Below are 15,000 nucleotides of genomic sequence, written 5' to 3'. Positions count from 1 at the left end.
CCTTTCACTACATATAAATTATAAAGGATCATAATTACTAATAGTATACTTGGAGAGTCTGCAACAGATCGTCCGTCCCACATCACGTTATAGGAAGACTATCCCACCGCAACGTTTCAGTCATACGGCCGAATCATTAAAGCCTTTTCGGGATTAAATCGATTTTAATTATTTCATTTTTTTTCCATAGCTGCAAAAAAACCAAAAAGTGGCTGCCAAAAAATAATTGAACAATCGAAAAAAAAAATAACCCAGCGCATTATCGAAAATGGGACAACTATAACCGATTTAATACTTGGGCTTCTCGATGTAAAGGTCACGAATGCAGAACTTATTCCCTTCTACTTTACACTCGTGGTTTTGCGGCCGATGTCGACGAATTAACGCCATTACCGAAAATCGATAAATTTAGAACTGAAATATATATTTTAGGAAAAACTTTAAACTTCTTCTTGAAAGAAGATTGCTGCTTGAAAAAACAAGGCTTCTCTACTCAATTCAACTCATTCTTTGCGATTAGAAGACGACTTTCATAAACAGAAAAACCAGTATGTTTTAAGCTTGAGATGAATTATTCCAACAACTTCGATATACAACGATATCTTACGTGGAACTAAATTAAGACCACTCTTGAAAACTTTCTTCTCCAGTCTGAACACCGTTTCATTGAGAAAAAAATGGTAGTTTAAAAGCCTTCTCACTCTAAATAATATATGACTAATCCAACAAGGTTCATCGGACCACTTCAAGAATTTTTAAGCGGCTCATTATATCAAACATTTTATATTGTACCAGTCCAGTCCAGAATGAGAAATCTACCCGTTACTCATCTACGGCCAAAAATGAAACCGATCAATTGTTGAATCAAAACTCTTCTTCTACACAAATGTATAAAACTAAACGTTGTTTAGGACTCTGCTTTTGCTTATTGTCGGTTTCACAGTTCTATCCATTGTCCCCCCTGAATATATTCACCAATACTTGGACAATTTAATGAGTGGCCCGTCGCCACAAAGCTGATTCAAAAAGGTTAAACCGGCCGTATGGCTTATGGGGGGACATACATATATGCAGTATTTAACTCCTCCAATTTTGCGGAAATAATTCGGGTTTAATAAATCCGTTCGGATGCGAACCCTTATTATGAAAATCTGTCAAAAAACCATCGGAAAATAAAAGCAGCAAAAACGAAAAATATTTTTTAGTAAATAATTCTCTTTGCTTATAAATAAAGCCGCTTCCCAAGAAATGTCATTCACTTTTAAGGTTTTTAAATTTATTATGAAATCAATATCATCAAATACAAATATTAAACCATAACGATGAATTCAGATAAACCACTATCACCTGTAACGACTCCAGTCCCAATTACTACCCAAGAATTGGTTCCTAATGAATTCGATGGAGCCGCTATAGATAGACAATCAACAGGACGCAGTAGTATAAAATTCAAAGAATCAGATGCTGGTGACGGTACCAAAAGACAAGACCAATACTTGCATGGGGCTCGTTTAGGTCTTTGCTTCTTGTCCTTATTCTTGTGTCTTTTCCTTTTTGCTTTAGATCAAACTATTGTTGTCACTATTTTAACCACAGTTGGTAATAAATTCGATGCATTTTCAAAAGTCGGTTGGTTATCCTCGGGGTTTTTATTGACTATGGCAGTTTTTATTCAACCATTTGGGAAATTATCTATCATCTTTGGTCGTAAATGGACAATGGTTGCTGCCGTTGTCATATTTGAATCTGGTTCCTTGATGTGTGCATTGTCCAATAACATGAATGTTTTAATTGGTGGAAGAGTATTAGCCGGTGTCGGTGGGGCTGGTATCCAAGGTATCTCCTTTGTTATCATTTCCGAAATTGTTCCCATTAATAAAAGACCCATCGGAATGGCAATCATGTCAGTTGTTTTTGCAGTTGCTTCTGTTCTTGGTCCTTTAATCGGAGGTGCATTTACTTCGCATGTTTCTTGGAGATGGGCATTCTATATTAATTTACCTGTTGGTGGTATTGCATTGGTTACTTTCTGTTTAGTGTTTAGACCACCACTTCCTAAAGTTAGTTATATTCAAGAATTGAAACTGTTTGACTATTTGGGAACATTCTTATTAATATCCGGATTTGTTGTTCTCTTATTGGCATTAACCTTTGGTGGATCAGAATTCAGTTGGGATTCAGGTCCAGTCATTGCATGTTTCATAATTGGTCCCTTATTATTGATTGCATTCTGTGTCTGGAATTTCAAATTCTCCAAAAATCAAGTCATTGCTACTGAAATTGTTAAAATCCCACAAATTGTTGCCTCAGTAGTAGCTATTTCCGGTGTTTTTGGTGCCTTCATTGGGGTTATGATTTACTGTTCAATTTATTTCCAAGTTATTAAAGATAATAGTGCTATGGGAGCTGGGTTACATTTATTACCATGTATCATTTCAGTGGTTATTTCTTCAATTTTTGCAGGGGTCATGATTCAAAAATTTAGATATGTTAAACCATTTAACATTGCATCTGGTATTATTGCCCCAATAGGTGCCGGTATTTTAACATTACTAGAAGTTGACTCTTCATTCAGCACTCAAGTTGGATTATTAATCCCATTAGGCGCCGCTTGTGGGTTACAAATGCAACCATCATTCATGTCTGCTCAAATAAAAGCACCAAAGACTCCAGGAGGGATGATTATGACTACTATTTTTCTCAATTTTTCAAGATCCATTGTGGCCGCCCTTGCTGCCGATTTAGCCGATGCTGTATTCACTACGTCCTTGACAAATATCTTTTCTTCCGCTGTCAAATCGCCTACTCTTGATCCAGAAATCTTATCAGAATTACAAGGAGTGGATTTGAGTGGATTGATGGCAAATAATGAAGTGTTGAAGCAGTTGAGTCCAGCTGCGGAATTCTTTGTTAAAACGCAAATGATGAAAGCTATCAGGAATGTATTTTATATGTCTTTGGGATTCACTATTATCAGTTTCGTTGCTGTCTTTTTCGTCACCAATAAGAAATTACCTAAGGCAGTTGATATGGGCGAGAAAAAGAAGGAAGTAACAAAAGATGAAGAAAATCAAATTGAAGAAAGCATTGCTGAAAGTTCAAGGATTGCTGCTGATGAAGAACAATCAGAAGATACCGAAGAAATCAATTCGATCGAAAAGACGAAGACAACGGAGAGACAAACTTCGCTTTAATTGCCATGTAAATAGAGTTATATACCATTTTAATAATAATGAATAGATCAACATTGTTCGAATATGAGACATCTATACTGTATTGTAAAACAAATCGATAATAGTTCTACTTAACTTCTATACGAAATTCTAAATACTTGTACATATTTATAATTACATACACATCAAAATGTGTGTAAAATTGGGTATTCATATCAAACAATATAGGCAAGCATCAACTCAACGAAGAGAACCAAAACCAAAGACACATCCAATGGGGGAGCAGAACCTATGTACACATCTGTGATAGCAGAAGATGGAGCATTGGACTGCATATTGTCAGAAGGAGAACTTGATCGAGATGGCTCATCACTAAGAGTTCCCTGTTGGCCACGATTGGAGTCACTCGATTGGCTTGGTATACTATCATCGTTCTCACTTTGGGTTGCCTTAGTCAAATATACAGTTATATGAGTTGTAGTTGGTAATTTTGGGATAACATTGGTAGGGATAACACATCCAATGCATGTTTCGGTGTCTGATGCCGTTGACTCACTTGAGAGTTCGGTGCCAGGTGATGAACTTTTTAAAACGGTTGATGAGTCAATAGCGATGTTCGAAGCTGATGCAGATGAACATTCTTCTGTTGACACACTTGTCCACGTTTCGTTGTTGATGGTGGTTGAAAGGGGAATTGTTGAAGATGGATCAGATACTGGTGTTTCACAATCTTCGACTGTAGGGGTAGTTGTGGAGACAGGAGAAGTGGAGGTATCTTCATCTGATGTCATTATAATTGGTGTTTCTTCTTCTGTGACAGTTGATTCTCGAGCTTCTGTGGTTGGTTCATCTTCTACAATTGTTTCAACTTCTTGTTGCGAGCTTTGGGATTCGTCTTCAATGGGTGTCAAGCTTGGTACTTCTGTAGTTGGTTCTTCGGTTTCTAACGATTCTTCAATTTCTGAGCTTGTAGTTTCGATATCCCCAATAGCCTCTCCGGGAATTAGTTCAATCACTGTGCCTGTATCCCCTGGTGCGGCAGATATGGTAGAAGTAGTATGAGGGCCATCCCATGTACTAGTGATAGTCAAAGTGGGCACAGGTATTTCAACAACAACAGTCATGGTACCTTCACCAGGAACATATGACATAGTTGAACGTTGGGTAGTCAGACCTGTATATGTTCTTGTAACAAGGTCAACTTCTTGACCATTCCCACCTGGCAGATTGTTCGTATATCGCGACCAAGTGACCGTTTTCAGGTTGTCGGTCTCTTCTGTATCTCCTTGGCAATGATAGCGGTTAATATACAAAATTTTATTGGCGATTCCAATGTCCGCACGCATAAACACTCCCGCGAATGGTCTGAACCCAGAAGGAATGTTTGTAAAAGTCGCTATATATGAAGTCGTGGAACAGTTTGTTTCAACATAAGCACTAACCACCTCTTCAGGAAAGTACCAATCATTTAACTTTTCGACAATGGCAGCATGGATAGAAGCGCAGTCTATTTCAACACCTTCCTTTTGGACCTCGAACCCCAATGTAGCAGTGGTGTAACCATTGGAACATTTTCCTCCCAAGAGATAATGCTGCTGTTTATTCAAAGTAGGGATGACCCTATTGATACGAACAATTTTATCGGGATCAGTGGTAGCGCCTGCAACAAAATCTACTTCTATAGGAAGGCTATTGTCGCCATCATAAAATGTTACCGTATTCGAACCACCATGAAAATAATTAGCACATGTAAGATCAGTGGCCAAACCTGAATATCCAGCATTGAATGTGAATGGGAACCTAATTGTCCCCCAGGCGTATGTGGTTGGGAGAACCGAATCCTCAAAATGACAGGCTAATTCGGAATACGGAACCACCACATCGCCAGGACTAAACATACATGTAGCATACACTTTAGACCCAACTTTGAGTTCAACCTGATTTTCCGTACTTGTGAATTTAAAAACACAAGGCATTTTTAAAGTAAATGTATCACCAGCATTAATTCTAGAACCATCGATAATCCATGACAATGTAGCAAGCCAACTAGGAAAATTGGGCCCCTTAAATGGATAATAGTTATCATTCTCCCAAACTAAGGAATCGAAACTTGTAAATATACCCGTGACCTCTTGAGTGGTCACTAATGAAAGCAAACAAAGTAAAGCAAACGTTTTAAAATACATCATTGCTGACAATTTGACACGATCACAAATCCCAAACACATTAGAAGAAGTCACCCTGAGCGTTATTCGTAGGTTTATATACTTGGGAAATTTGAAGTTTTGCAACCTTAGAAAAATTGTTCGATTCCTGCATGTCCCCACAAAAGAAACTTCGGTCATGACACAAACGAAGAAGCTTTTTTATGCAGGGTTCTAAAAATATAATTAACAAGAAAAAAAGCGAGAGGGTGTTTCCACATAAATATTCTATTTGCCCTTAAGATACACTTCGGTAGATGAAATAAACACCGTGAGGTATTCTTTTAAAAGGCAAGAAAACAAAGCTTCCTTCGAAGAAACAAAATATCGGTTCAAATTTCAAGAATGAATTTGCCCTTAGAAGTGCTGTAATTAATGGCAATCAGAACACAAACAGTCATGCAAGTGTGAAATGATTTACGTCTTAACTTTTCTTAGGAGAAAATATTTTTTAAATATAATTTCACAAAATAATCGAAAAACACTATAAAATAAACATGTGACTTTATCTAAATCGAAATCGCAACGAAAGTAACATAATTTTCTACGATTGTAATAACCCATTCGGCTCGTGTTAGTAAAGATAGTTGATAAACGATGCAGTTACTACCACGTTCCGAATGAAAGTTGATATAGCAGTCTGCTCTCAGATCTCAAAAGTTCTGTTCCAGTCTTGAAACGGCCCAGCGGATGAGTGAATATAGAAACTCTAAAGTGAAGTGATGTACTTTTCTTAAGAATGGTTCTGACATGGACTCGCGTTTCCTTGCATTAAGTATACTGATTATTTTTTCTTGAAAATGATTAGTCAGTGCATTGTCACCATTATCATCATTAGCACCAGTATCTCTGTTTGCATCGTTATCAGTACCTGTATTTGCATCACCAGCAAACTCAGAGTTAAGACCATTAAGAATATCGTTGATATTAGACATATTTTGATTAATTGTAAAAGAACTAATTAACTAAAGAATTTCTATAAAATACAGCTTTTATTTTCTGTTGAATTTACCACCTCTTTATATTATAATATTCATGGTGGTAAATTATGGCTTTTATTTGATATACTTTTATTAACTTTTAATTGATATACTTTTGTTAACTTTTATTCATTAACTTTTATTAACTTTTATTTATTAACTTTTATTTGATATTTTTATTAAACTTTTATTTGAAACACTTTTATTAATTTTGATTGAGAACACAAGAGGTCTTGCATTACCACGACTCTCAACATTTTTATATCCCAAACAAAATCAACTAATCAACTAGCTAAACTCTGAGACTATCCCGGGATCTGCTTTACTTTCATTTTAGGATATCGGAATGAATCGTGAATCATCTGCCATCCTTGTCAGGTACATCTGATAAATCCGCTGAATTTAATAATAAGCTGTATGGAATTGTCGACAGATTTGCCCTTTCTATATCATTCCTGCAACAATACACTGATTAGTCTCCATTCTTGCTTTGGAACTAGATTTCTTGTTGAATCCTTCGCAAGATGTTTCGAGAATATTCTGCGCCAAAAATAAAAACAATTCATTGCCTCGATGTGCATTAGTGACATCTTATGTAGTGTTCAGGTTTTTCTATATGCATCAACCTACGGAGGGGTGATGAGCGGATCGTTGGGAATTGTTTCGGCTAATTCATTGATTAGACTACTGGTTCAATGTCTCTCAGCATTTTGTGTAGTACACGGAGATGGGATTTGGAATAACCAACCGGAAAGACAAATCTCAAACAGTACTCTTTTGAAAAAGCAAATATGCATAAGGAAGCAATTTTGAGTTTAGATCCAGCCAATCAAACACTCGCCACATAATCATATGCTTGGATACCACTTTGACCGAGGAACAGAAAGACAACAGTCTTAGCGCAAAACAACTTGTTCTTCGAGCTAAACAATATTGGTCTTCGTGACAACCAACAATATGGCAACGAAGTCTAGGGGGGGGGGGGGTTTAGTGGGTATTACGATTCGTCGAGCCCCACATTGTTGGCTCGTACGTAAATACATTGTTTCGTTGGGGATACTGGAAAACAAAAAAATAAAAAAATACTGATAATTGCAAGTTTGCCTATGCGGAATTGCGCTTGGGATTCAAGTATCTGATATCTCTACTTTTTCTCTCCTGCAAAATATCAGCATTTTCAAAACATGATTTCATTCCACGTTTACAAATGACTAACAAATCGGGTGGTCTTTGGGGTGTGTTCTGTACTTGAGATACGAGGTCATTGTATATGGCTTTTCTTGGCATGTTAGTTACTGTATTCGCCCAAATATTATATATTACCGTTAAGTTGACAACTTAAAAATCAGCTTAGTTTGCGATTCTGTGTTGAACTAGATTAAACCCCAGAACACAGCTATATGTACGTCGCTGCCCTCTTTGAAGCTATTAAATGTCCCCGGGTCTAGTGTATTTCTAGTAGAAGAAAAATCACCCCCAATTGAATTGTGTTCAACAAATTCCTGCATATAAATTGTTGCAGAAATGATTTTGCAACCAATTAAATTTTGATGGTTACGTTTTTTGATTTTTTCAAAACACAGTATAAATTCAATAAAACGATTTAAATGTAATAATTTAAATATTTCTATACATACTAAAAACAATTCTTAGGGGACACATAAGAAACCTGCTTTACAAAAATTTGATTCAGTTACAGGCAGATGTTTGAATGCAGGTTTTGTAGTACTTACTCTATATTTCTAATTCCATTCCAGGGTTGTTCCCTCAGCCTGATTCGTCTATAGCTACATTCCTTGCATATAAAAGTATACGCTTACAAATCCAAAAAGAGACACAACAATCCATACTTCAAATTAGAAGTAAAATACGTGAAACAGTACCTCATTGAAGAAGAAATGTGGGCACGAAAACCCGAAGGTGTATCTAAAATAGCCTACAAGCTCTAGTTGAAGTAATTCTATAATTCTTCGCCCACCCAAATATCTCCATAAAAAGTAGTCAATATACTTTCATTGTTGTCAAACTGCACACACACTTGCCCTCGTAGAGTTATACTTTCCATGCTTAGTTTTCTCGCCTATTCAAGAAAAACGCCAGTAAGTACTGTACCAATATTGCGGTTTGCCTTACTCTGTTTCACCCCGTGTGCGGTAAGAAGGCGGCAAAGGCTCAACTGTAACATCAATAATACTGATGTCAAAGTCTGCTTCTTAATTAGCAATAAACAATCCCGAATCCATATGCTGCTGGAGGATCATAGAATTGGCGTATGAGGGAAAAATTCAAACTGTCCGTCCAAGGAAAGAAAAATCTCTCACCCGAGGAGAGAAACCCCCTCTCAGCCAACGATAGAAAAAACTATCAGCATCATGGATTTCAGATTTATTAAACGTTTACTCCGAGAACTGTTAATTGATAGATATAATCCCTTTGTGTTATTCTGAGTCAACTTTGTTAGATGTATGGTGCACGTTTGCATAGGAAAATTCGGAGTAATCAATGTTAAATTCTCAGTTCTCAATCCAGTTCTCAAAAAACAGTTCTCAAAAAAACGACAGTGTAAAATTATCGGATTCAGATTGAAGAAATTTTAGTTAAGCATAATATTAATTGATATCAATATTATCTTTGAACCATTTGCAGTTAACTTTATTAGAACAGTTCTACACGTTTTCTTACATAAATTTGGACTTATTAAACTTTCTAATTAATTGCCTGTCTCTAGATTGTTTGTGGATAATTTTGAAAAAATCTCGATGCAATGTGTATACATAATTTGCTCTGATTAGTTTATCAAAAATCATAGGATCGACAAAAGAGGGACTTAACATTTTGTGGAGTTCTCCTGAGAATTTCGATCTATCATAGACGATATTTGTAGGCTATCGTTCCCGTTTCCTTGGGCTGGCTCTCATTGAAAAAGTAGCCCAGAATTCTTTAACTACTGTCGGTATCGACTAACATAAAATCTTCAAGTGAGTTGAACAAGTTAGCCGGGCACAACCGGAGAACGTATTCTTATATGATTCATGAATTACATTGTATAGATCGACAAACCAAATCTCTTGCTTGGGCTTCCCTCATCGGCCTTTAGATACTCTTCATTGATATATCTCCACAGGAGATTATTTGCATTGGCAATTTGCGTTTTTAATACTTCTAATATTTTTGATCAAATTTCTCACTAATACAGCATGTGGTCTTCTCCAGCAGACATTACTATTCCTCTTCCGGTAAATGCAAGATTTGTTTGCTTCAAGAAGCAAGCGTCCTACTAATAATGATGGAGTTCGCTTGCCGATTCTCCAGTTTTCTAAATCTGGAGATTCATGAAATAACCTGCCTCCGCAGTGCTCGTAAACAGGGAATGCAGATGACAACCATGGATCGATTCTGGGCTAATAACTTCAAAACCAATCTAGTGCTTGTTCGTATACGAAGATTGTTACACAGAAATATGGGGGCTTAGTACTCATCAACTGAACTACGAGATGGGAAACGTTGAAGAATATCCCATAAAACAAACCAATTAAATGAAACAATATTTACACTTAGCTGAAATCTTTCCTACTTATATTGGCCACTGGCTTCAATATTTCCAATACGTAATCAGATTAAGCCAAGTTTCAATAATCTTTTTTTAAATAATAAAAGCCGCTGACAAATGTATCAATACGCACATAATCATCAATAGAAATAACTTCATCATCATAACTTCCATTCTTTTTTTTTTTCATTGCTAAATTTATTCTGTTTTGCAATTTCTTCGTCAGAATCAAAAATGTCAAGATTAAATGAATTTATAAAATTCATAGTTGATGAAATCGGTCTAATAACACTATCACTGGTTAAATATGACGTCTATATAATAATATCATTAAGAATGATCAGATTGATCGGATTTGGAGCCACATCATTAATCCTTGCGTTATATTTAAAATCCATCGACATTAGGGAAGAATTAATTGGATTATTCATGACATTAGTATTTGCAGGTGATTTAATTACATCATTCGTGATTGTTCTTATTACTGATCAGATTGGAAGAAGACTCGTACTCATATTTTCATCATTGCTAATGTTTTTCACCGGGTTAACATTTTGTTTTTTTGAAAATTATTATATATTAACTGCAGTTGCTGTTTTGGGGATATTTACTCCCCTGGGAGTTGAAGTTGGTCCATTTAGGACTATTGAACAAAGCTCCATCGCGTCATTGGCACCTCATCGTGATAGATCGGATATTTATGCATGGTATACTTTTCTTGGTATGTTCTGTGCGGCATTTGGATCATTTGTGGCTGGTATTTTGGTGGATATAGTTCATAAAAAATGGAATCATTCATTGGTTACAGGTTATAGAAGTGTATTTTACATGTATACCTTTCTTGCTGGGATACATGTAATTTTGAGTTTATTGATTTCATCAGCTATTGAGCCAAATAAAGAACCAGAAGTTATTGAAGAGCAACAACAAGATGCTAATAATAATACAACTGCAGATGATGGAGAGGAGAGTAGCACGGACGCTATAGATGAAACAACCCCATTGGTTGATAGTATTCAAGCCAAGAAAGCTTCAAAAAAGACTAAATTTAGTTTATCAGGTGCATTATTTCCCAAGCTCAATCCTCATACTTATTCAATTGTATTCAAACTTGCCTTGCTTTTCGGACTTGATGCATTTGCTTCATCCTTAACTCCACACTCTTGGATTTCTTATTATATCAAACACAAATTTGACGTTCCAGCATCATATCTTGGTTCAGTATTCTTTACAACTGGAATTGTAAGTGGGTTCACATCATTATGTAGTACTTCATTAACCAAAAGACTTGGAGCAGTAGTTACGATGGTTGTGACCCATTTACCTGCGTCATTATTATTGACAATCGTTCCATTACCTTCCTCCTTCGTCATGACTATGATTATATTGGTTACTAGGGCCAGTACTCAATCTATGGATGTTGCCCCCAAACATGTATTTTTGGCAACTTTAGTTGCTGATAGTGAGAGAACTGCTGTATTTGGGTTCGTTAACGTGGTGAAAACTTTAGCTCAGACTGTTGGGCCAAGTATTGTTGGAATATTGACGAGAAATGGGATGCAATGGTTGACATTTGTTATTGCCGGGACATTGAAGCTGACTTATGATTTGGGGATTTTGGCAACGTTTTTAACTTATAATAGACATAATGAGCATTAATAAAAGGGGGGAGGTAAATAGTAAAAAAAAATACTTAGTCAACGTTGTATTCTGAGTTCATTAAAGACATTGTATTGTAGTGTATATTAGCCTATGTGATGATTTTTCCTACAACAATAATTCGGCTGGCTTTGTGTCTAGTCTAACAATACAAATATTACATAGGCTGTTGCATCTTTTTATGATTCATTACAAGAAACTTATCTTCAAGGTCCCAGCCCTAGAGAATCTAAGTTGTAAGTGACTGTTCAAAAACTTCATATTTGCATTTGTAATAAACGTGTTTCTAAATAATTTATGCTGTAAGTGTAGAAAGTTTATTTCCCTTTTTAGAGATGCAAATAGGCCACGCGGCTATAGATGAAATTTTGTCCATTCATAATTGCCGTTCTCGCTATTACAATAAGCAATATATTAACCAATTAGAGAGTAGGTGTAAAGCCGTATTCTTCACTAGATAGTTAAACTATACTTCTTGTGGAATATGTTTCCAACTAAGCCTTGCTAAATACGGGCTATACTTACTTTAACGTAAATGAATGAATAAATATAATTGGGAATTAATTTAAAGTTTTTATTAAGGCAAGAAAAGCCACCACACATTTTTTTTTCCCAGTCTTGCAGTACAATTGAAATTTTCATTATTATTTGATTGATGGGGGGGAATTGACTTAAAACGTGTGGAAGGAAGGAATGAGCGGAAGAGTACGCCTTAAATTTAAACTTAAAATAGGCTTTAGATTGTTGTAAGTATATATAAACATTTATCCTTTCCAATTTTTTTTGTTATAAATTTATATTTTTATCTTTATAATCAATATTAATATTAACTCTATATAAACCACTAATAATAATAACAAGCAAAAACATAAAAATGCACTCCACCAGATAAACATACACTAGCAAACAAACATAATAATGCAACAACTATCTACTAATTCACCATGGTTGACACAACTTCTTGTCTTACATACCATTTATCAGGTTTTCCAACTCCATTATTTAAATCATTATAATAATCCCAAGGATCTTTTCTAAAGATTGGTAAATCCCCAAATGAATCAAGATCATAATCACTAGATTCATCCAAATTTCCATTTATATTATGATGTCGTTGACTACATTCTTTAATTATTTGATATTCATCTTGTAATATTGGATTTAATTGTCCTGGGATAGTTGGTTTTAAATAATTGGGGATCCACATTGACATTGCCTTATTGTATTCATGATTATGATATTTCAATTGTGTTAATGCTTTATCACCATATTCTTGTGCTAGGGTAGATATTACTTTTGATGGAATATATACTGATGCACCTTCAAAATAATTATGTCTAATTGGTAATAAATCATTTAAAGCATGCCAATGCCAATTTTTACAATGAACATAAAGTGATTGTTTTGAAGGAGCAGAATTGGTATCAGCATATGATAATCCGGTAATATCAATATATAATCCACTATTAATATCAATAAATCTTCCATCAATGAAATTTTTCCCATTTCCTTGTCGAATATAAGTTGGACTTATTTCCAAAAGATATCTTGCATTTCCATATCTTGGATTTTCAATAATTAATGATTTATTGAAATTTTGAGCTAATTCATGTAATTGTTTAATTGGCATTTGTATATCAATATCAGTATCCCAAGGTAAATTAATTCCATTATATGTCCAACCTAATAAATTACCATGATTTATCCAACTGGTGAATCCATGACTAGTTGTGAATTGAAACCAAGCTCTAATCATATGATGAAGAATTGCATGACGTTCACGATCATTTATAAATCGTTTGAAAAAAGGATATGAGACATGATGAGCATTTCCTTGATAAATATCACTAATAATCCAAGGATATTTAAAAAATTTATCAGCATGATCAACTTGATTATTTGAATTATTTAAAAAGGTTAAATATTCTAATTCTTGAGTTGTTAAAGAATTATCCATAGTTTGTTGTTGTTTTTCCATTAATTTATGAATTTCTAAAATTGGATCAAACATGAAATCTTCAATATTTAAATCAACTTGATTTTGTAATTTAGTTGTTTTATAAACGGGGAAATTATGTTGAGTTTGATTTAATTTACTCATTTCATATAATAATTGATTCGTGGTAACTTGAATATCTTGTTGATGTTGTTTACCTAATCTTTTCTTACCAATCACGGGGATTTCAATCATTGAATCATCAGTATTTAAAAAGATTTTATTTGGAACTTCCTTCAAACAATATAAATTACTCATACCCCTTAATACCTTTTTTTTATAAGTTTCCAACCAATAACTATTAACACTAGCAAATTTTTCCAACGTTGAGTCACATTGACCAAGTGGATACTTTTTACGATATTTTTTAAGAATAGAATTTCCTGGAGATAAATCAACCCAATCATCCCAATGAAAATAGACTCCTTGTCCATCTCCTTCTGGTTGTGGTTGTTGATAATCATCAGTATCATCATCTGGTTCGATAGTATTGAGATAATTTATTAAGTCTAAGACATTATCTTTAGGATTGAATTTACTTTTATGTTGTAATACTCGTGCTTGATTCTCGAGATTAATTTGATCTATTGATTCAGAAGATAATAAATTGATGGTTAATATAATAAATATTAATATTGAAATAAATGGTATTATATGTTTAACTCGTTTATTATAAATCTTGGGTAGTCCTATTGATGATCTACTATTACTACTAGTACTTTGATTTGAATGATATTTTGTCAGCATTTCTCGTGTCTGTTTACTGGAAGGGGTGGTTTGTCTATAATAAGTTGATTTGAAAATGAAATATAAATATAAAAAGAATTGTAAACGAATGTGAATAATAGCAAGTTGGATGCTTCCTTCTTTTTTTATAAAAAAAAGTAGGTTAAGTATGAAAAGGATGGATGTATATGTAAATAAAAAGTTACAAGTTAAATCAAATAAAAGCAATCTATTAATATTTATTGAAATAAAAAAAATTTGTTTAAATGCATGTTGGATCATTTTAGTTGAACGTTTTTTTTATTTATTTTATTTTATTATTATTTATTATTTATTATTTTAGTTAAGAGATTTCAAAAAAATAAAATAATACACGGTCAAAGTTACACTTACTGCCCCTAGAAAGAGAATGTCAAGCTACAAAAATAATAGGCGAAGAGTCAAAGACGAAAAAAAAAGAAGAGTAATTATTATTTATTTATTATGGAATCAAGAAAAATATTCATTGATTGATGTAGACATATGCAGGAGTGGGCGGAAAATAACTTGTAACCTGTAATATATGTCAATGAAGTGGGCGGGGGGCACACATAGCAATACGTTTCATCATCAGGTGGATGACATACAGTTTACTACTTTAGTCTCAGTAGTGTACAAATACAATAGTCACATAGAATGATATTACAAAATGTGTAGATCTCCTCATTTTTTT

The 15,000-nt window shown here is 34.4% G+C and overlaps 4 protein-coding genes across 4 annotated transcripts; 2 read left to right on the top strand and 2 right to left on the bottom strand. All coding sequences in view use genetic code 12, as the record gives it.

Annotated features, from left to right (window-relative positions):
- Positions 1-1,322: 1,322 nt before the first annotated feature.
- J8A68_001136 (basic amino acid transporter) lies at positions 1,323-3,194 on the top strand (the record flags this gene model as incomplete). Its single annotated transcript, XM_049404757.1, has 1 exon — positions 1,323-3,194. The coding sequence occupies one exon, from the start codon at positions 1,323-1,325 to the stop codon at positions 3,192-3,194; it is 1,872 nt and encodes a 623-aa protein (XP_049265680.1).
- Positions 3,195-3,388: 194 nt separating this feature from the next.
- On the bottom strand, positions 3,389-6,312 carry J8A68_001135 (uncharacterized protein; the record flags this gene model as incomplete). Its single annotated transcript, XM_049404756.1, has 2 exons — positions 3,389-5,316; positions 6,201-6,312. The coding sequence occupies 2 exons, from the start codon at positions 6,310-6,312 to the stop codon at positions 3,389-3,391; spliced, it is 2,040 nt and encodes a 679-aa protein (XP_049265679.1).
- Positions 6,313-10,243: 3,931 nt separating this feature from the next.
- J8A68_001134 (uncharacterized protein) lies at positions 10,244-11,566 on the top strand (the record flags this gene model as incomplete). The annotated part of the gene is made up of 1 exon (XM_049404755.1): positions 10,244-11,566. One exon carries the CDS (start codon positions 10,244-10,246, stop codon positions 11,564-11,566), a length of 1,323 nt encoding a protein of 440 aa, XP_049265678.1.
- Positions 11,567-12,500: 934 nt separating this feature from the next.
- On the bottom strand, positions 12,501-14,309 carry J8A68_001133 (uncharacterized protein; the record flags this gene model as incomplete). Its single annotated transcript, XM_049404754.1, has 1 exon — positions 12,501-14,309. The coding sequence occupies one exon, from the start codon at positions 14,307-14,309 to the stop codon at positions 12,501-12,503; it is 1,809 nt and encodes a 602-aa protein (XP_049265677.1).
- Positions 14,310-15,000: the final 691 nt, after the last annotated feature.

Source organism: Hemisphaericaspora subhashii, assembly GCF_019202705.1.
Source record: "Hemisphaericaspora subhashii strain CBS 10753 chromosome Unknown scaffold2, whole genome shotgun sequence".
Classification (NCBI taxonomy): Eukaryota; Fungi; Ascomycota; class Pichiomycetes; order Serinales; family Debaryomycetaceae; genus Hemisphaericaspora; species Hemisphaericaspora subhashii.
Note: the sequence above shows the minus strand (reverse complement) of the source record. Positions and strands in the feature narration are given on the sequence as shown.